Genomic DNA, 22,658 nt, shown 5'->3' with positions numbered 1-22,658 from the left:
ATTAAAATACAAAACTTGGGGGCGCTTGGGTGGCTCAGTTGGTTAAGTGTCTGCTCTGCCTTCCACTCAGGTCATGATCTCAGGGTCCTGGGATGGAGCCCCACGTTGGGCTCCCTGCTCAGCAGGAGCCTGCTTCTCCCTCTCCCTCTGCCCCTCCACCCATGCTCTCACTCTCTCAAATAAATAAAATCTTAAAAAAATAAAATAAAATACAAAACTTGTACCCCACAAAAGATAACACCAGGTGAAATGCAAGCCACAAGCCAATGGAAGAGAACTGCAATACATATTAATTAACCATTTCACATCAATCAGACTGGCAAAAATTAAGAGGTTTGACAACAGCAAGCATTGGAAATAATCTAGAAAATAAGAATTCTCATACATTACTGGTGGGAAAATGAACTGGTATAACCATTCCAGAGAGCAATTTAGCAGTATCTAACGAAGATGACAGTGTTCATATTCTAAGTCCCAGCCACTACACACAAGACCTACCTAGGTTCAGGGGACAGACTGTATATCCCCAAAATGGCAGTAGCAATTTCTGCTCAAAGTCTTCCAGAACCTTGCCACACCCATCAAAAGGTGGTATCTATTTCTTCTTCCCTTGAACCTGGGCAGGTCTTTGAGATTATTTAAACAAATGGAATGTTGGGGTGCCTGGGTTAAGCGTCTGCCTTCAGCTCAGGTCATGATCCCAGATCGAGCCTTCCACTCAGGTCATGATCTCAGGGTCCTGGGATCGAGCCCCGCATCAGGCTCCCTGCTCGGCGGGAAGCCTGCTTCTCCCTCTCCCACTCCCCCTGCTTGTGTTCCCTCTCTCGTTGTGTCTCTCTCTGTCAAATAAGTAAAATCTAAAAAACAAAGACAAAAACAAAAAACAAATGGAATGGGACAGAAATGATGCCGAAGGATTTCCAGGACTGGGTCATAAAAGGCTGATGGCTGTCAGGACACTCTTTCAGAAGGCTGGTCAGTAGCACTCGGTCGTCATGCTTCGAAGAGGCCAAACTAGCCCACATGGAGAAGGAATGCAGCCTTAGTCAACAGCCATCAACAACCAGCCCCCAGCCTTTGAAATTCCAACTGAGGTCCTAGATGTTGCAGAGCAGAGACAAGCTGTCCCCGCTGTGCCCAGTCCGAGTTCCCAGACTACAGAGTCCATGAGCAGAGTATGTCCAGTTTGGGGGTCATCTGTGTTGTGACTCTGGTAACTGGAACAATACCCGAGAGGTACTTGCACAGGTCTGTACAAGGAGACCTGTTTAGGCATGTTCATGGCACTGTTGCTCTTAAGAGCAATAAAAAGAGGGGCGCCTGGGTGGCTCAGTCATTAAGCATCTGCCTTCAGCTCAGGTCATGATCCCAGGGTCCTGGGATTGAGCCCCGCATCGGTGTCCCTGCTTGGCGGGAAGCCTCTCCCACTCCCTCTCCCCCTGCTTGTGTTCCCTCTCTCGCTGTGTCTCTCTCTGTCAAATAAATAAATATTTAAAAGAAAAAAAGAGCAATAAAAAGAAACTGACAAAAGGAAAATAGATAATTGTGGAAGATTCAGAGTGAGTGGACTACTACACAAGGATGAGAACAAATGAACTAGTGCTAATGCATCTGCTTAAATAGATCTTACCAATGAAAAAAGTTGCAGAATAGTAAAAACAGTGTGATGACATTTATAAAAACCTCTACAATATGCCAAATAAAACTGATTAAGCATACACGCACATGTAAGACACAGACATGGGAAGACATTCACACTGTTCAGATCAGTCACTCCCAGGAAGGCAGGGGTGAGCAGAAATGGGTACATGGGGGGTGGGGGGCTTCGACTGTATCTGTTGTATTTTAAATCTGAAGATGAGTGGTGGGTCCACATGTAAAATTCTTTTCATATCCCTGAAAAACTTCAAATATGTTTAAATAAAAATGAATCAAATCTGCATGTATCAACATGGTAAATCTCAGAAACAATACTATGGAAAAACAGGTTGCAGGAGGGGCACCTGGCTGGCTCACTGGGTAGAGCCTGTGACTCTTTATCTTGGGGTCATGAGTTCAAGCCCCATTTTGGGCGTGGAACCTACTTAAAAAAAAAAAAAAAGGTTGCAGGAAAGTATATGTGGTACAATACAATTCATATACAGTTTAAGGACACATCAAACATTACTATATATTGTTTACAGACACATGCATATGAAGCAAAAGTAGAAATGCAAGGGGAAAACCAAGAGCATATGCAGCACAGCAGGTAGGAGAGAAAGGACTAGAAGAGAGTATTTCAATTATATTTACGGACGGCTGGTACATGGATGTTCTATATATCACTCTGTATACTTTTCCCTATGCTTAAAATATTTGACATGATAAATGCAAAGGAAGACAGTGTTATCACTGGCAACATTCATATAATTTCAGCTCAAAACAACATTCCAATGATCCCGTGCTGTTTCATGTTACTCCAACATAACTGCGGTGAGTTAATGAATAATTAAAAACGATGGCATCCCAGTAGCAGTGAACATACCTAGTGTTAGATCTTCATTTTTTTTTTTTTAAGATTTTTTATTTTTTATTTGACACAGAGAGAGAGAGAGCACAAGCAGGGGGAGCGGCAGGCAGAGGGAGAGGGAGAGGGAGAAGCAGGCTACCCGCTCAACAGGGAGCAAGATGTGGGGCTCGATCCCAGGACCCCGGGACCATGACCTGAGCCGAAGGCAGACGCTGAACCGTCTGAGCCACCCAGGCGCCCCTGGACCTTCATTTCTAAATATCATTTTCCACTTAAAGGAACCAGGGCTCCATGGAAAAATGATTGGTTAGGGCTGGGACTGGGAAAGTACAAGATGAGCCTGGAATATCTCGCTGGATAATGCTCAAAGAATGACACGAACGTGTCCAAAGGACACAGGAGTCAGCCAGCCTGACACTTATCCTAATGGCCAAAACTAGGACAATGCAAGCATCAAAATTGTAACTATAACAACAACAAAAAAGAATTGTAACTCACTGAACAAAATAAGAATTCATGAATCCACACTAATATAAATAACAGAGAGCGGAGAACTCCTCCTTTCAGTAAAATGTAGAGGAGTAATAGAAGAACCACCATTTGGCAACCACAACAGTAATTGCTTGTTTCAGGAAGGACTCCTCAGTGGATGCTAAAGCTAGTGGGTAAAAGTTTGATGAGAAAAAGGTGATTTAAAAGTCTTAAAATATCCCCTAATAGAACCCTCCTACACTGTTGGTGGGAATGCAAGCTGGTGCAGCCACTCTGGAAAACAGTATGGAGGTTCCTCAAAAAGTTGAAAATAGAGCTACCATACGATCCAGCAATTGCACTTCTGGGTATTTACCCGAAAGATACAAATGTAGTGATCCGAAGGGGCACCTGCACCCCAATGTTTACAGCAGCAATGTCCACAATAGACAAACTACTGAAAGGGCCCAGATGTCCATCGATAGATGAATGGATAAAGAACATGTGTTATATATATACATACACACACACACACACACACACACACACACCCCATGGAATATTATGCAGCCATCAAAAAAAGAAATCTTGCCATTTGCCACAATCTGGAACTAGAGGGTATTATGCTAAGCAAAAGAAGTCAATCAGAGAATGACAATTATCATATGATCTCACTCCTATGTGGAAGTTAATAAACAAAACAGAGAATCATAGGGGAAGAGAGGAAAAAATAAAACAAGACAAAACCAGAGAGGAAGACAAACCATAAGAGACTCTTAATCATAGGAAACAAACTGAGGGTTGCTGGGGGTGGAGGGGGAAATGGGGTAACTGGGTGATGAACATTAAGGAGGGCATGTGATATAATGAGCTCTGGGTATTATATTAAGACTGATGAATCACTGATCTCTACCTCTGAAACCAGTAAAACATTATATGTTAACTGAATTTAAATAAAAAAATAAAAATAAATAACCCAATTAAAAAATGAATAAAGGGCTTGAAAGAAATTTGTCCAAAATGATATACAAATACTTCTGAAACCAATAATACATTATATGCTAATTAATTAATTTAAATAAAAAATATGTGTGTATATGTATATATATACACATACACACAAATACACACACACATATATATATATATCGCCTAATACTTTTTAATTCCAAATGGGGAGATAGAACTTTACAGTGGAGACACCTGGCAAACACCACCTTAACCAAGAGATCAGAGTTAATACCACAACGTCAACATGTGCCTCCTGCTAGGATGTGCTAAGAAGGGCTCAGCTTCCTTCTGCGGTATTCCTGTGCATTCATTCTAACAACCTGAATCTAACTATGCAAAACACAGACCCAAACTGAAGAATATTCTGTAACTGTGCCGTCCAACAGAACTTTCTGCAATGCTGGAAGTGTTCTCTATATCTGCCCTGCCCAATAGGGCAGCCACAGTCACATGGAACCACCGAAAGCATGATGAAGCACATACTGTTTTAAATGTTTAAGACTTTGAATTATGAGGTGCCTGGGTTGGCTCAGTCAGTTAAGCATCTGACTTCGGCTCAGGTCATGGTCTCAGGGTCCTGGGATAGAGCCCAGCATCAGGCTCCCCGCTTAGTGGGAGTCTGCTTGTCCCTCTCCCTCTGCCCCTCCCCCCACTCATGCTCTCTAATAATTCTTAAAAAAAAAAAAAAAAAAGACTTAGAATCAAGATGAAAGGTATATGGTGGGGCACCTGGGTGGCTCAGTCGGTTAAGCGTCTGCCTTTGGCTCAGGTCATGAGCCCAGGGTCCTGGGATCGAGCCCCACGTTGGGCTCCCTGCTCAGAGGGTGTTTTTCCCTCTCCCTCTGCTGCTCCCCCCAGCTTGTGCTCCATCTCTCTCTCTCTCTCTGCTCTCTCAAATAAATAAAATCGTAAAAACAAAAAAAAGAAAGGTATATGGAAAGTTTTTATACAATTTTTGCAACTATCTATAATTCTGGCATTAGGTCAAAATAGACATACAAGGAGCACCTGGATGGCTAAGTAAGTTAAGCGTCTGACTTCTCAGGTCATGATCTCAGGGTCCTGGGATGGAGACCTGTGTGGGACTCCTCGCTCAGCAGGGAGTCTGCTTAGTCCCTCTGCCCCTCACTCTGCTTATAATCGCTCTCTCTCAAATAAAATCTTTAAAAAAAAAAAAAAAGTAAAACATACAAAAAGTCTTAAAAATCAGGATCTCATCATGTATTCACACACAAAAATTATACTGTTAATATACATGAATAAGAACAGTAGTAACTAAAATCTTGTGAAGTTCTAATCAAATATGACATACTGAACAGAGTATTTGTATCCACTCTCTCCCAAAACTTAGTACTGACAATAAGGAAATAAAAAAACATAGGGCTTGTTGATATGATGTGCTGAAAATGGTACTTTACCTCTGTGGTTTTCCTCCCAATATCCCATAACTACAGTCTAAGCATGAGAAAAACATCAGACAAATCCCAAGGACATCCAACAAAATCCCTGATTAGTCCTCCTCAAAACTGTCCAGGTCATCAAAACAAGGAAAGTCTGAGAAACTGTCATAGCCAAAAGGAGCCTAAGGAGACATGATACTTAAATGTAATACAGGATCCTGGAACAGAAAAAGAACATTAGGTAAAAACAAAGGAAATCTAAATAAGCTATAGAATTTACTTAATAGTTTACTTAATAATTATGTATCAATATTGGCTCATTAATTGTTACAAACATACCATACTAATATAAGACATTAACAACAGGTGAACCTGTAGAGGGTATGTGGGAACACTGCACTTTGTTCTCAATTTTTCTATAAATCCAAAACTGCTCTAAAAAATAAAGTGCTTTTTTAAAAGTGTGACTGCAAACTATAAATGCTTTCAGATATAGAAGGCTCCAGAATTCATCTCCCATGTATTATTTTTCATACATTCTCCCATGTATTTCTAGAGATATACTCTAGCAAAACAGAGAATTAAACCAAGAAAGAAGACACAGGATGCACACAAGAGATCCATGGGGCACCTGGGTAGCTCAGTCAGCTGAGCGTCCAACTCATGATTTTGACTCAGGTTATGATCTCAGGGTCTTGGGATCAAGCCCCTCAACAGGCTCTGCACTCAGAGCACAGTCTGCTGGTCCCTCTCCCTCTGCTCCTCCCCCCACTCTCTCCCTCTCTAAAATAAATAAATAAAAATCATAAAAAAAAAAAAAAGAGAGAGAGATCTAATACAGGATCAAGCAAAGACCGTCCCCAGGATGATGGTGAAGTCAAGTCCTAGGCATCTGTGTATCTGAACTCAAGAGCAACCAGCTCACAATGAAGCAAAAGTATCTGGAGGTGGGAGTAAGTGCTAAACAGAGGATACTAAGCAGTTAAAAAAAAAAGGCAATTACCAATTCCAGGGAACATCTAAGTTATTAGAGAAAGGAAATGTAATCACTGTACACTGCAGCTTAGCTCTGAACAATATTTACACAGACAATAAGAAATACTGAATAATGATTTAACTGCAAATGATAATCCATCTTGTTTTAAATCTAAGACATCACTCAATAGAAATCATACCATTACTTTATTTACTATTGCTTACTACTAAAAGGGGAAAGAAATGCTGCCAATTAAATAACACCATCGCGTAAAGATGTATACCAATTTCTCAGAGTTGTTAAAATGTAAAAGAATAGCTTCTTAAAATCAATTTAATATATTAATCACATTGAAAGGAGAAAGAAGTATTTGCATTGGGAGCAAATGGTGTAAAAAAGCTAAACTGTGACCTTCCTTGCACAGAAGGAAGTCAATATATAATGTCTAAAATTGATGGGGGAAAAAAGAAAGAACAATATCAGTTTGTTACATAGAAACATGGAGAAAAATGCTAGAAGAAACCGCTAAAAGAGCTGACAGTAAGGGCTTCTAAGGTAGGGGACACCAAGGTAGCAGGGAGGTGGAAAAGACTCCCATTTTTCATTTGAGATTTGCCTATTTAAACCATTTACATGCATTACCTTCATAAAAATAAATGTAAAAAATCAAAGCAACAACAATAAAATCAAAGCAACAATAATCTAGAGCTATCAGGAAGAAAATTCAACAGATGAAATACTTGCAGATTTTTTTATGTACCATGACAGAGGATATCAAGAAAAACCTGAGAAAAAAGATATACAACCCCAAACCCAATGCAGTCTCAATGTTATACAAATCCAATTTTTTTTTTTTTTAAAGATTTTATTTATTTGACAGAGACACAGTGAGAGAGGTAACACAAGTAGGGGGAGTGGGAGAGGGAGAAACAGGCTTCTCATGGAGCAGGGAGCCCGATGTGGGACTCGATCCCAGGACCCTGGGATCATGACCTGAGCCGAAGGCAGACGTTTAACGACTGAGCCACCCAGGCGCCCCTACAAATCCAAATTTTAAGTGACATTATAGCAAAGTGAAAATATTCAATCAAACCTATTCTAAATCTTGTTCATTTTACCCATCCAGTCACACAGATGTTGATTTAAGATAGCTCAAAAGTTGACCTGCTAGAGGCAAAAAGGCGTGGGAGTGACACCACAGCTTCAAGTTGACTTCCTGCTTCATTAGATAAGACCCAACTGACTCAATTAGGAGGGTATATTATTTCCAGCTACAGCAAAGTTACATAACACAAAAATAAACTTAGAAAAAGTCATAATTGCCTATAAGAGTATAACATGTAAAATTACTTTTAGCCTACCCTGCCATTAAGTTTCCATTATTTGTCACTTACATCTTGAAACATTTTGTTTTCTTGTTTCAGTCTCGCTTCTTTATCATCTGAGAGTTTGTAAGCATTCTCAAATGCTTCTTCTAAATCCTGCAGTCGAGATTTTAGTCGAATGATGGTATTGTCTTTTTCTTTATTACTTATTCTCATTTCCTCAATCCGTTCCTGCAAAATTTTGGAAGCACTGCTGGCTGCATTGAAGCGTTCTCTGAAATCACTCTACAAAATAAAAACAAAGATAATAAATTGTTTTTAATTAAAAAAAATAGATGTTTCAATAGCACTTAACAAATTGTGGGCATTAAACTATAAAAGAAAAGTAATAAAACCTACAAATGGGAATCACAAATTTAATATTTTGTTATGTCTTGGGATGGAGACTAAAAAGGATTACTCTACTAAAATAACAACTTCAGGGGCTCCTGGCTGGCTCAGGCAGTAGGCATGCAACTCTTGATCCTGGGGTTGTAAGTTCGAGCCCCACATTGGGTATAGAGTTTACTTAAAAACAAAATCTTTAAAATAAATAATTTTTTTTTAAAACCACCTTCATTAAAAAAAAAAAAAATCTTCATGAGATTATCATGAAGTATAGACACAAAACCACTGTTTGAGGCATTATAATGCTGGACTCACTTGTAGGTCACTTTAATGAAAAAAATAACCATGGCTATCAGGAAAATTATTCTGAAAGCACAGCTGGAATCTGTTGCCTCATGTTAATATTTAGAGAATAATAAAGCATTTCTTATCCTATTTTCTCACTTACTAAGAAAATAAAAAATTCAAAACACAACTGACATGTTAGTATTCATTCAATAATCATTTCTTAAATATCCACTAGGTGCCAGGCAATACAATGCCAGAAATATAAGATTAGCAAGAAAGACAAGTCCCTGACCTCAAGAAGCTTCCAGTTTAGGAGACAAAGACAACTAAAAACACATCAAAGAAAGACAAAGAAACAGTGCACAGAACATAACTTCATCTTCCACCGAAACGTTACTTATAAAGTTACATGTAGAAGAATAAAACTTCGTAATGAATGAAAAAAATTTTTTTTAAGTTTATGCATTCCAGTTATACATCCAAGAAAATTAAAAACATAAGTCCACATAAAATCTTGTATACAAATATTCATAGCACTGTCATTCATAACATCCAAAAAATGAAAACCAAAACATCCATCACCTGATGAATGGATAAATATGGTCTATCCCTACAATGAATGTTACTTAGCCATAAAAATAATGAAATACCAATTCATGCTACAACATGGATAAACCTTGAAAACATCATGCTAAGTGAAGGAAGCCAGACACAAAAGGTCATATATATGATTCCATTTACACCAATGTCCAGAATAGGCAAACCCAAAGAACAGAAAAAAGAGTAGTGGTTACTAGGGGCTGGGGAGAAGGAGTTTTGGAGTTAGGAGGGAAAGACTGACGGCTAAGGGATTCAGGGTTTCTCTCAGTGAGAAAATACTCTAAAACTAACTGTGGTGACGGTTGCAGAAGTTTGCAAATATACTAAAAACCACAGAATTATACACTTCCAAAGAGTTTTATGATATGTAAATTATATCCCAATAAAAAAACGAAAATTTTAAAGTGTAAAAGTTTATCCTAGTATAGGAAGCCAGTAGCTTTCAAAATATAAATAAGACATCCTAACAAAAAAAAAACCAAAACACATAGCCACTGTTTTTATAAAACTATTAATTTGTCTCTAAAGTTCAGTTAACAAAAAGGTTTAAGTTTTTTGGTTTTTTTTTTTAATATTTTATGTATTTATTTGAGAGAGAGAATGAGATAGAGAGAGCATGAGACGGGGGAGGGCCAGAGGGAGAAGCAGACTCCCCGCCGAGCAGGGAGCCCGATGTGGGACTCGATCCCGGGACTCCAGGATCATGACCTGAGCCGAAGGCAGTCACCCAACCAACTGAGCCACCCAGGCGCCCAAGGTTTAAGTTTTTAGCACTAAGCCACTAAACAAAAAAAGAGTACTTACGACTTCTATTTCCAGTAAGTTATTCTTATTTTCAAGTGTTCTCACACGACTGGTAGCTTCATTCAGAGCACTATCTAAATGGCCACATCTAAAAACCATAAATTGAAACAAAAAAATTAGAAGATAAAATCCTTTCCCTTAAAAGCATGCTATAAATCTCATTCTCTAATATGTAAACAAATTCTCCAATGTTAGTGAACACTAAGGATGTCATGTTAATAAATACATCCCAATAAAATTGATACTATTTTCCAGAGAAAATAACAATATGAAAATATCCCTAATAGTTAAGTGAAAAAAGCTAAAATATGAACAGACATTTGTACACCCATGTTCCCAAAAGCAAAATGCACACAAGCCGAAAGATGGAAGCAACCCAAGTGTCCAGAAGGATGAATGGATAATCAAAGTGTGGTTTATCCATCCAATGGAGTAGTACTCAGCCCTAAAAAGGATGAAATTCTAGGGGTGCTTGGGTGGCTCAGTTGGTTAAGCATAGACTTTTGATTTCAGCTCAGGTCATGATTCAGATTGGTGAGATCAAGCCCCTCATCGGGCTCTGTCCTGGGCATAGAGCCTGCTTGAGATTCTCTCTCTCCTTCTTCAAAAAAAACAAAAAAAAAAGGGGTGAAATTCTAACACCTGCTATAACATGGATGAACCTTGAGGGCATTATGCTAAGTGAAACAGGCCAGACACAAAAGGACAAGTATGATTCTACTTATACAAGGTTCCCAAGTTCACATGAGGCGTCAAATTCATAGGAAGTAGGATGCTGGGTGCCAAAGGCTGGAGAGTTGTTGCTTAATGGGAACAGGGGTCAGGTTTGCAAAATGAAAAAGTTCTTGGGGCACCTGGGTGGCACAGTCAGTTAAGCATCTGCCTTTGGCTCGGGTCATTATCCCGAAGTCCTGTAATCGAGCCCTGCATCGGGCTCCCTGCTCCACAGGGAGCCTGCTTCTCCCTCTCCCTCTGCCTGCCGCTGCCCCTGCTTGTGCTCGTTCTCTCTCTCTGTCAAATAAATAATATCTTTAAAAAAATTATATTTAAAAATACAGGATACAGAAGACTGCATAAAATAGCTTGATCTTTGTTACAGAAAAAAACCTATATATACATCTGTGCATTATGATTTCTAAGATATAAAACTTAAGTTTGGAATGTAAGCACAGAGGTTGGGTAGGGAGACCTTTCATATTGCATCCCTCTGTACTTTTCCAAATTAGCATGAATGTATTATTCTTATAATTAAAGACCTTCGTAAAGTCAATCATCACAGAACCTCAAAATCACAAAATACACATTAGGATTCTGTTATCATTTTGACTCGGTGTTAATGAATTGTGAATAAAAGCTAATATCTATTTGGCACTGATTACATGCCAAGTCTATGTTAAGCACTTTACATTCATCCTATGAGTTAGGACTGCTATCATTTTACGGATGAGAAAACAGAGAAGCTGAATTCCTCCTGGATTGTAAGCAATCACTGGGATTTGAAACCTGTCAGTGTGACTCCAGAGTTCACGCTCCTAACCACTGTGCATTAATGCCCTGCAGAAATCAAATACTGATAAAACTGCTCTTGAAAGAGGGCGCCTGGGTGGCTCAGTCATTAAGCGTCTGCCTTCCGCTCAGGTCATGATCCCGGGGTCCTGGGATCGAGCCCTGCATCGGGCTCCCTGCTCAGCCAGAAGCCTGCTTCTCCCTCTCCTTCTCCCCCTGCTTGTGTTCCCTCTCTCACTGTGTCTCTCTCTCTCAAATAAATAAATAAAATCTTAAAAAAAAACCCAAAAAACTGTTCTTGAAAGAAAGAGCACCAAAGAGTCAAGTGTAGGTATGTTAACTATAATTTTCTATTTTAACCACCACACCAATTGTGGTAGGCGACCATGTGACAGAACAACCTGAGACCACAGCTGGCCCACAATGTGTCAGTGGCCCCATTTACAGTACCAGGGGGATTCTCCCACTTGCAATTTTAAGTCTGAAAAAACCTGATGTGTATGCCGACAAGTTAAAATTGGCTTTGTCTCAGGTCAATCATTTCTCCAGTCCCGGGTGACGGCTCTCCATACCCGGCCTTCCGCGCCCCTCCTGCTGCTCTCGCCTTCCATCCTGCCTTCCAGTTCGTCCCACCTACACCACCTCACCCACCGCTCTAGCAGCCTCCGGACAAAACAAGTGCTTTCCTCAGCTATCCTGTCCTAGGCGCCTTCTCCGGCAGCCTATCGTTAACCTAAGGAGGCCTCCTGGGGGGCTGCTTTCACACTTCCGTTTTCCACAGGAAGTACCTGTAGTCCTCTTTGCCTTCTTAAAAACAACAAAAAAAAACAAGAACCGACTTCCCCTAGCCTGCCAGCTACTCTTTTCCTTTTATCCTAGAAAACCTAAACCTGGCTTCTTTCTGGCTTTTTTCAAACTACTGCTCTTTACCACTGCACCCCCAGTCCCAGGCCCACCCCCAGCAGCAAATGGAAGCTGCGGTAACTCCCAGGAATAAGACAGACTGTTAACTACCACAGCAACAGCAAGCTAGTATAAAGGCTAGTTTACCTAAAATTCTGCAAGTTAAACTATTAACTGGACCAGATGATTTCAGTTCCCTCCTAATCTTTTCTCAAGGGGCTTTGTCTTTGTCTGCCTTGGAGAACAATTGTTTGCTGCTATATCAACCTCAGCAGTTTTCAATCTGTTTAAGTCCCATTTAAATGTAAAATATGTAGCAAATACGCTGTTATTACAGTTAGAGCATCGAATTTTGTTAATGATTCTCTCTCTAAAACAGGTATTTGGCTATCCTCAACGTAATTGTCCCCTGTGATTCCATGTTGGTTTCTTTTTTCAGCAGGATAATTGCTTCCACAGGTTCATGAGTGTCTGGATTAAGTTATGTGAAATCTGGGTTTAAGAAAAGATTGAGAACTGCTCAAGGACGTTAGTCAGAGATTTCTTAGGAAATCCATCCACAGTTCTAATCCACCCATAAATGACATTCCTTTAAATATACAAAATCTGCTCAACTATTTCAGTATTTTATCTGTATGAAACAAATGCCCTCATGTCAGCTACCAGTTTGCTATATAAGGTTGGTTCAAACCTATAAAAATACTTAGGCAAATATATCTGTTAAGATTTTCAAATCTAAAACATGTTTTCAAACTCTTTTATCACAATATAGTATACTTGGAAAAAATAACATATCCAAGTTGGAGAAACACTAACTTTATAGTTGAATTAGAAATTTTACCTGTCTACAAGAATTTGGTTGGTTTTCTTCCAATCTTCAACTGCAGAAATTTCCTTTGCCTCCAGTTTCTGTTTCAAACTATTTATTTCTGATTCATAATAAGCTCGAAGATCCGCTATGTGTCGAGCATGCTTTTCCTTCAGGTTCTGCCTAATTCTGTTGTTGAGGGCAAAAAAAATTTTTAGGAGAGCATTTACTCACTCTCTATCCCACAAGAGAAACCAAGAACATAATCTCTCGTAAGCAAAAGTACAGCCTTTTTCCTCTGCGCACCCACATAAAACATAATAGATTAATACACACGTTGACAACTAATTAAGCAAAAAATGAAAGACGTGGATTAATTTTTAGATGTTCTACCTTAAAAATGCTGTATCTCTAAGATTTTATACATTAGGGAAGGTCAATAAAAATCATTTTCATCATTCAAGCAGACGTCATACAAAATCGATTAACATTACAAGCCATGCACTGAATACATACTTGGACAATATCACAGGATCTTCCAGGGAAGCCAAGGAAATGCATTCTGGGACACTGTTGACTGTCCCTGGAAGCTGGGACTGACTGACTGAGGCTGAGGTTACCATGACAGTGTTTTCTTCATCTATAGTGTTGACCGAGATGTCATTACTAGTAATAGTATAAACTGAAGGATACGTGGAACTGGCCCTACTTTCATTTTGGAACCCATGATTTTTCCAAGAGTCCACTGGTGAAGCTTTTGTATTTGAAGGATATTTTGGGAATCCAGATAACTGAGAAGCGATATTACTTGCTTGTGGAAATGAGTCTATGTCAGAGTGACTAGACATACTAGGTTCTAGAACAGAGTCTGGTGAAAAGGATATTCTGTCATCAAGGTCATTCAAAAAGCCTTGTGGTTGAATCCCTGAAATCTGCTGATTTGGCTTCATGTGTAACGTTGGATCTAGAGTTAGTACCTAGAAATAAGACAGACAACAGTAAGGTTTTGCCCTCAGTACTCAGTGTTTGTTTTTAAGTGAGAAGGCTTTAGATCTCCTGGGGAAAATTGTTTTTAAGTGAGTAGGCTTTAGATCTCCTAGGGAAAATAAAGCTTAAGATGAAAGTTAAGAGCCATAAAGCATCTTTCATTTTCACTCAGCAGAGTGTTGACAATTTACCTCTGGTGGATGATTTGGGTTGGAAGTAGAAGTGAGATTCCTCTCAGGTAACTGCTTGTTTTCCCTTTGTTTTTTATGATAAATATCCTTCAGTGATGGTAGCTTCATCTCATTACTAGTATTAGACTTAAAGATATGAAACAAAATTTAAATAGTATTATCAACGATGAAAAAAGTTTACTGATATCAAGATCAGCACCACAAAAAGATTTCTGGAAGATTTTAAATGAATTGAGACTCTAGACTTTCGGACTTATAAAACAAATTTAGAAGTCATTACCTGTTAATTATGAGTCTTCCTCAGAATGAAAAAAATTAATATCCCCTAACAATAAATATTAAGGTGATAATCTGAACCTAAGTTATTTAGTAGCCTAAGAATACGTCTAAAGAATAAAAAACTTTGGTAGTGCCCCCTACTCAAGATAAAAATCAAGTTTTGAGGTAAGAAAAGACTTCATCATGAATGACCAAAGCAGGATGAGAAGACTTCTGGCTAAATTAGTATCATGTGACTCAAGAGGACAGGTATAGGGGTATCTATATAATTATTTTCCTTTTTTTTTTAAAGGTTTATTTATTTTAGAGGGAGGAGTGAGCACACACACACAAGCAGGGGGAGGGGCAGAGGGGGAGAGAGAGACAGAATCCTCAAGCAGACTCCCCATTGAGCAAAGGACCCCCCTGCCCCGCCCACCACGTGGGGCTCAATCCCAGGACCCTGAGATCATAACCTGAGCCGACATCAAGAGTTGGACGCTCAACCAACTGAGCCACCCAGGCGCCCCCCCTTCCAATTTTTTTAAGAGTTGGCAGACAAAAAAAAAAAAAAAAAGGGTTAAGAAACAAGTTACCCTATGGAAATAAGCCCCTTTTAAAAACTCATAAAATAAGAAGATATGACCCTAATTTCTACAGCTTGAAATCAGTGCTCTGCCACACTGGGAATGTTACGAAGAGGTCTAAGCTCCAAACATTAAAACCTCAGCCTTAAATTATTTCAAGGTGGGATCTTTTGTAGGGCATGACGGTGGATCATTTAACCCCAGGCCTCAAATTTAAACTGTGGACATTCTCTTAAATGAGATTATAGATTCAGCAAGAGATACACTGAAAGCGTTGAAAGAACACATTCACATGTAGCTTTAAATCTGTGTCCAATTTCCAGACCCTACACAGACTGCAGAATACCATGAATTAATATTTTTAAATAAACCCTATAACTAGCTTGTGAATAAGATGATTAAACTTTTTGTGTGTGCATGGGGGCACCAGGGTGGCTCAGTCCGTTAAGCGTCTGACTTCAGCTCTGCTCATGATCTCAGGGTCCTGGGATGGAGCCCCATGTGGGGGGGTGGGGGGAGGTCCCCAGGGTCTCCGCTCAGTGGGGAGTCTGCCTGTCCTTCTCCCTCTGCCCCTCCCCCTGCTCATGCCTCTCGGACTCCTTCTCTCTCTCTCAAATAAACAAAATCTTAAAAAAAAAAAAAACCTTTGTGTGTGCATTAAAGGCATTAATTTGTTGAATGTAAACCCTTAAAATCCATAATCTCTGTAATTCTACTGTAGAATTTTACTTTTTATATACCAACAACCTAAAGGCCTTTTCAAGACTTCCAGCCTATAACAAGCAGAGCACTCCAGATGTGGCCTTGAGCCTGAGGAATCCCTGCCTGGTGGTTTGGGTGAGCAGTTGCAATTCCTCTATTTAGAGCTCACGGTAGTATAAGGAACCATTTTTCACATTTTCCACTTCTATGATTTCTTTTCATATTTTAACATCTCTGAAGTGAGGATGCCTCTTGTAATTAATGGCATCTTACACTGCTTCCAGTCAAGTAGCAATTGGGACACAACTGTCATTGCCTGCTCATGAGCAAATTATCAGACATCAAAATTGGCCAAACAGCTATCAGCACTCTGGAAGAAAATCCTAGAGACTACACCTGAACCCCGAGAACCAATATTTAAGGGACGGTGAATCCTATATGTTTAGCAATGTTCCCCCATCTGGGAGCCAAACACAGGCCGGTTCTACATAACCACTAAGCCAGGTAAAAACTCAGCACCAAGGCCTTTCCTCCTTTTTTAAAGAATGCCAAATCCTCAAAGCTCTTGATGGCTCAAGGAAAACAGTATGTGGAAAAACACAGAAACCAACACCGAGTTGAAAAGAGTATAAGCCTCTGTAGGTGAAGAAGTTTTAACAAACTTATTTCACTTATATTGTCCTTTTTAAGTGTGTATAAGAGTTCTTTGATAAAAATCAATGTTTAATTAGTCTACAAGCTCTTTCAATAAGAATAAAAAATAAATTCTACTGTATCAGTGCTCTCTTGGTCCTTTTTGGTGGGTTAGAATATGAAACAGGAAGTCTTAAAGGTGACAGTAATTTAGAATCACCAAAATACAGTATTCATTTACTGCTGGTGCAGATAATGTCATACACACAGTGAGCCCTGTCATCACAAAGCCCACCGAGCCTTCTGGCGCCTCACAGTGTCATTCCTCAGCCTTCCTCTGTGTTTCTCTCTTTTTCACTCCTTTCCTGAAGGATGAGATGCTGGTTTCTGCCCCATTGTGGGACTCTGATGTGTATACTGTTCGCCCTCTGCCCCTCTGATGCCGGTCACTCAGGCTTACAGCTCTCCTGGTTACTTTCATTGTAATCTCTCCTTTTCCCCAAACTACTTTCTCACCACCTGACCAAAAGACAGAAGTGAGATATGTACATGGATGTACACAAGCTCGACAGTTTTATTTCGTTGTTCTGAAGCAAAGAAAATATTTACATTTCTTGCTCAAAGAAAATTACTACAAAATTAAAATACTCAAAATTATGGTACAAATGAATTAGCAGGAAGGCATAATAGGATGGAGAATCAAAACCAGGTGTAAGAACAGCAGAAGTGGTTGTCTGCAGACCTACTATATTTAGAACAGTAGGCACAAAATCATCTCATTTAAATTTACAACACATTAACTGGACATTTTTAATTCTACTCTTAACTTTCCTATGATCACATAAGGCAATGAATGAGAGACCCAATTTAAAAGCAGGTGTAATTTAAAGCTCAGGCTTTCTTTAGTATATCAGAAATTGGAAAACACAAAATTCATAATGAAATGGCACACTTAACTACAATTGTATAATGCAAACACTCACACACAATGTGTCTTTAAATTACCTGGCTTGGGGGCACCTGGGTGGCTGTCGGTTAAGCGTCTGCCTTCGGCTCAGGTCATGATCCCAGGGTCCTGGGATCGAGCCCCACATCGGGCTCCCTGCTCGGCAGGAAGTCTGCTTCTCCCTCTCCCGCTCCCCCCTGCTTGTGTTCCCTCTCTTGCTGTCTCTCTCTCTGTCAAATAAATAAATAAAATCTTTAAAAAAAAAAAAAAAATTACCTGGCTTGGGGACGTATCTGTGGAGGAGGCCGGTGCAAACGTCTTCTCTAAAGTCTCAGGCAAAGAGTGATACATGTCCTTCTCTTCCAGCTTCCAGTAAGTCAGTCCTATCGCACACAAATACACAGAAGAGAAGACTGAGGAAAGAGAATAAAAATGCTTTCTAGGAAAACTTATTTCTACTTAAAAAAAATTAAATATGGGAAGTAACTAGTTTTAGGTCTATATGGGAAGTTGAATTTTGATGGCATAGATGCTCTTAATTGCCTTACTATGTAAGAGTTCTAATTTAATGATCCAAATATTTAAAACTGAAATATATTATTAAAAGGCAAGATATGGGGCACCTGGCTGGCTCAGGCGATAGAGCATGTGACTTTTGATCTCAGGGTTGTGAGTTCAACCCCATGTTGGGTGTAGAGATTATTAAAAAAAAAATAAACTTAAAAAAAGTCAAGATAAACTAGTGCAATCTAAAATATATCTCTTAAAAGACAACAATTTCTTTATGAGCAGTACAGAAAAAGCAACATAAAGAATTCAATGGTTCAAATACATATTGAGTGTTTATTGTGCCAGGCTGGGGAGCAGGGAATGTGAGATGTGAACAGTAAATAAATCACAAGGTATACCCAGTAGGTTAGAAGGCGGTAAGCACCCTAATGGTTAAGATTTAAAAATCCAGTAAAACGGAATATGTAGTGTGTGTGGAGGGGTGCTCAAGATTGGCTCACTGCAAGGTAACAAGATAGAGTAAAAGCATTTTAGCCATGTATGAGGGAGGTCCCCTATATAAGAGGTGGGGAGAACATTTCAAATATAGGAAGCAGCAAAGCAAAAGCTCTAAAAGGAGAACGTATCGGGGCACCTGGGTGGCTCAGTCGTTAAGCGTCTGCCTTCGGCTCAGATCATGGTCCCGGGGTCCTGGGATCGAGCCCCGCATCGGGCTCTCCGCTCCGCAGGAAGCCTACTTCTCCCTCTCCCACTCCCCCTGCTTGTGTTCCCTCTCTGCCTGTCTCTCTCTCTGTCAAATAAATAAAATCTTAAAAAAAAAAAAAAACATATCTGGCACATTTAAGCAAACAGCCTCTCTGCTGAAGCAGAGAAAGGGAATAGCAGAAAATGAGGTCAGGGGCACCTAGGTGGCTCAGTCGTTGGGCGTCTGCCTTCGGCTCGGATCATGATCTCAGGGTCCTGGGATCGAGCCCCGCATTGGGCTCCCTGCTCGGCGGGAAGCCTGCTTCTCCCTCTCCCACTGCATGTGTTCCTTCTCTCGCTGTGCCTCTCTCTATCAAATAAATAAATAAATAAAATCTTAAAAAAAAAAAGAAAATGAGGTCAAACAGAGCAAGGCTAGATCTTGCTGGGCCTGTGGGTGCCTATAAAGACTCTGGCTGCTCTTCTGAGGGAAAGAGCACAGCAGGGTTTTGAGCAAAGAAGTCACATGATCTGACCTAGCTTTAACAAGAATCCTAGAGGCTACTGTGTTGAGAACAGATGAAAGGGTGCCAGGATGAGGGCAGGGAGGCTGGGCAGGAAGCTGCAGAACCCCAGGTGACAGGTGATGGGAGCTCTCTGAGGGTGAGAGCATGACGGTGGTTCAGTTCTGGCAATTTTCAGCCTGCAATGCTAATTCATCCTGACAAACTGGATGTGGGATTGTGGGGGAGAAAAATCAGTACGTGACATCATTGAAACTAAAATAAGCTTACCATGGAGAGTAAAGAATGGTTCACAAAAAGGGTTTGAATTTCTTAATTCATTCTGGAGCACCTGGAAAATGCTGAGATGACTTTGCAACTGTTTGAAATAACTGTAAAAGTATTTTTTCCATCTATCTTTACAGAATGTGTAACAAATTAATGCAAGTAAAGAAGTCAGACTTAGCAGAGGCACAACACAACATATAACAGATTTACAGAAACCCCTCTATTACACTATATAGAATCATCCTATTAGAAATGCAGATAAGTTGTTATAAAAAAAATAAGTATCATACCTGTTCCTGAATCAGACATCCAAGAATTTGGACTCTCATCTGGTTTATTGAGGTAAAAAGCATGAGGCTGCTTAGCAGCAGTGAAATTAGACTACAAGGCAAGAGAGAAAACTATTAGTTGACAGCTGAAAATCATTAGGCACAAACTGCTGACCCAAGGAATGAGAGCCAGGTGTCAAACCCCGGTGTAGAGAAAGTCTCAGACGGTTCATGAAGAAGTAAGAAAGCCTGTTTTTCCCCGTGATTACAAGAATGCAAAATGATAGGAATTAACCGTGAAGGGTTTTCTTTTCCTGTGTGTTTACAAAAGTTTATTTTGGTTCTGTAGAACCGGAAGAACAACACTGGCACCTGGAGCTACTTAATGAGTTCAGAATGACAATGTATTTATAATTTGCCAGCTACATCCAAAAGAAATTCAAAGTGCCTGGAATTAAAGTCATTTAGTGTAAAAATTAATGTGAAAGCCCTAACAATTCATTTTTATCATTAAAAGTACAATAATTCTGGGGCGCCTGGGTGGCTCAGTTGGTTGGGCGACTGCCTTCGGCTCAGGTCATGATCCTGGAGTCCCGGCATCGAGTCCCGCATCGGGCTCCCTGCTCGGCGGGGAGTCTGCTTCTCCCTCTGACTCTCCCCCCTCTCATGCTCTCTCTATCTCATTGTCTCTCTCAAATAAATAAATTTAAAAAAAAAAATCTTTAAAAAAAAGTACAATAATTCGGGGGCGCCTGGGTGGCTCAGTCGTTAAGCGTCTGCCTTCAGCTCAGGTCATGATCCCGGGGTCCTGGGATCGAGCCCTGCATCAGGCTCCCTGCTCAGCAGGAAGCCTGCTCCTTCCTCTCCCACTCCCCCTGCTTGTGTTTCCTCTCTCGTTGTGTCTCTCTGTCAAATAAATAAAATCTTTAAGAAAAAAAAAAGTACAATAATTCAAACTCTGAAAATGGCATTCAGTAATCTATATGAACTTCAAGTAGTAAACTATGTCTTACAGATAGGCAACTGGTTACTAATCCCAGAAAAGGCTCGAAATGCTTGCTTATCATCAATTCTAATAAAAATTCTGAGCTAACTACTCCTCACAGTATCTCTGGCATTGTCACAAGAAATCTTTGTTTGCAAACAGAAATATTTTTATCAGAATTTTTCTTATCAGTTCCACCACCATCAAACTTTTAATTCCTGTTGAAAAGTATTTAAGTTGCATTTGCTTACAATCATCTGTGGACCCACAGCAAAAGTAAAAGGATACTGAGGTGACAGCACTCTACCTACCATGTAGGGGTTTTCATCTCAGCCTCCTAAGGCACCACTCACAGTCCCTCGTTCATCAAATGAGAACTGCCTAGGTCATCTTTTGTCTCCTCTAAAATTCCTACCTTGACAGAAATTCAAATTTCTGTCAAGTCTCAGTACTGAACAGGCCAGAAAAAGCTGACAGCAGAAGGCTAAGTGAAAAATACCGAGGAACATATTTTGTCCTCCTCCCAGTCCGGCGGTGCCCACCTTAATGCACTCAGCCGACCCCGTGGTGGGCGGGGGCTCCCCTGCCCGGCTGCTGCTGCATTGCTGAGCACACCAGGCCTCGCTTTTAATGAGAAAGAAGAGGAGGGAGCAATGAGAAGTCCTTCCCAAGAAGCTGTCCCACACCTGGCACAGGGACCTTCACTGATGTCAGCAACAGTCTAGTCACCCATCCGAGAAACCACTCCCGAGTCCTGCTTCTCGGGAAACGGTAGCGTCCGGTCTGTCCCCTTGCTGCTCGACAAGAGCCACTTCAAGACGTGCTTCGGTGCCCCGAAGAAGCCACCGCTGGAGAAAGAGAAAGCTGGACCCCCAGAGAATTCTGGCCGCAAGGGCTCCCTGACTTAGCCTGAAACTGGAAACAGCAGGAGAAGAGGAAGGATGAAACAAAGAGTTCCAACTTGCTGAATCCACAGAATTTGACTCAGGATTATGCAGGTAAGAAATGCGTTTCAGTGTGGGGCCTTGGGTTCATCAACTACCATTATCTGAAAATCATTTAAAACTCAAATATCAGAGAAACTTTATTTCCCATGATGATTTACGACCAAAAACATCACTCACCTTTAAAAAAAAAAAGGAAAGGGGCACCTGGGTGGCACAGTCGGTTGAGCATCCTACTCTTGGTTTTGACTGAGGTCATGATCTCAGGGTCCTGGGATCAAGCCCCACATCAGGCTCCGAGCTCAGAGCAGATTCTGCTTGAGAATCTCTCCCTCTTCCTCTGCCCCTCCCCCGGTGCTCGAGCACCTGTGCATGCTCTTGCTCTTTCTGGCTCTCTAAAATAATAAATGGAGGGGCGCCTGGGTGACTCAGCGGGGAGTTTGCTTCTTCCCCTCCCCCTGCTCTCTCTCTCAAATAAATAAAATCTTTAAAAAAAAAAGAAAGGACATTTTCTTTTTCTGCCAACCTAATCCAAAGAAAAAAGCAACTTTCACCCCCATCTCCAAATACTATCACGTTCTCACACCAAACAAGGATATAGCATCCTGATGGCACATGGGTTCAAAAGAACAGTACTGGGTGCCTGGGTGGCTCAGATGGTTGGGTGACTGCCTTCGGCTCAGGTCATGATCCTGGAGTCCCGGGATCGAGTCCCGTATCGGACACCCTGCTCAGTGGGGAGTCTGCTTCTCCCTCTGACCCTACCCCCTCTCATGCACTCTCTCTCACCCTCTCTCAAATAAATTTAAAAAAAAAAAAAAAAAAAACTTTAAAAAAAACCCCAAAGAACACTATTATGAATGCAATACTACAGGGCGCTTGCAGATCTTGGAGGCTTGGCGGCCCCCCTAGCTTTCTGCACCCTCACTTCCCTTCTGAACACAAATCAGAATACGTTCAAGAACAGTAATATGAAGAAGCCTAAGTATCACAGGCTGAAAAAATGAAAATTTACTGGAAGAAAAAAGAGTGCCTTAGGAAGGCTGAGGGATTGTGTTCTTATGACTTCTATTTAATTTTTTTCACAGGATGATGGAAAGACCATGTTTACGATGATCAAGAAGTGGCCAATTTCTAAAGATACCAAGTTTGCAGAGACCGGATTTTGCAATTTCAATGGACT

At 40.5% G+C, this 22,658-nt stretch overlaps 1 protein-coding gene across 9 annotated transcripts in view; it reads right to left on the bottom strand.

Moving 5' to 3' along the window:
• MPHOSPH9 (M-phase phosphoprotein 9) overlaps nucleotides 1-22,658 on the bottom strand; it is a 59,035-nt gene that overhangs the window by 22,481 nt on the left and 13,896 nt on the right. For 8 of the 9 annotated variants that reach the window (XM_035016868.1, XM_035016876.1, XM_035016867.1 and 5 more), the window contains 7 exons: nucleotides 19,568-19,658; nucleotides 17,569-17,675; nucleotides 14,167-14,292; nucleotides 13,505-13,965; nucleotides 13,022-13,177; nucleotides 9,772-9,859; nucleotides 7,762-7,977 (listed from right to left, as the gene is read on the bottom strand). In XM_035016868.1, the coding sequence (XP_034872759.1) occupies nucleotides 7,762-7,977; nucleotides 9,772-9,859; nucleotides 13,022-13,177; nucleotides 13,505-13,965; nucleotides 14,167-14,292; nucleotides 17,569-17,675; nucleotides 19,568-19,658 (1,245 nt within the window). The remainder of the gene's footprint in view (nucleotides 1-7,761; nucleotides 7,978-9,771; nucleotides 9,860-13,021; nucleotides 13,178-13,504; nucleotides 13,966-14,166; nucleotides 14,293-17,568; nucleotides 17,676-19,567; nucleotides 19,659-22,658) is intronic. The other variant, XM_035016871.1, reaches the window with a different exon arrangement.

This window comes from Mirounga leonina, unplaced genomic scaffold (genome assembly GCF_011800145.1).
Source record: "Mirounga leonina isolate KUSES-001 unplaced genomic scaffold, KU_Mleo_1.0 Mir_171, whole genome shotgun sequence".
NCBI lineage: Eukaryota > Metazoa > Chordata > Mammalia > Carnivora > Phocidae > Mirounga > Mirounga leonina.
This window is presented reverse-complemented; position numbering and strand designations above follow the sequence as displayed.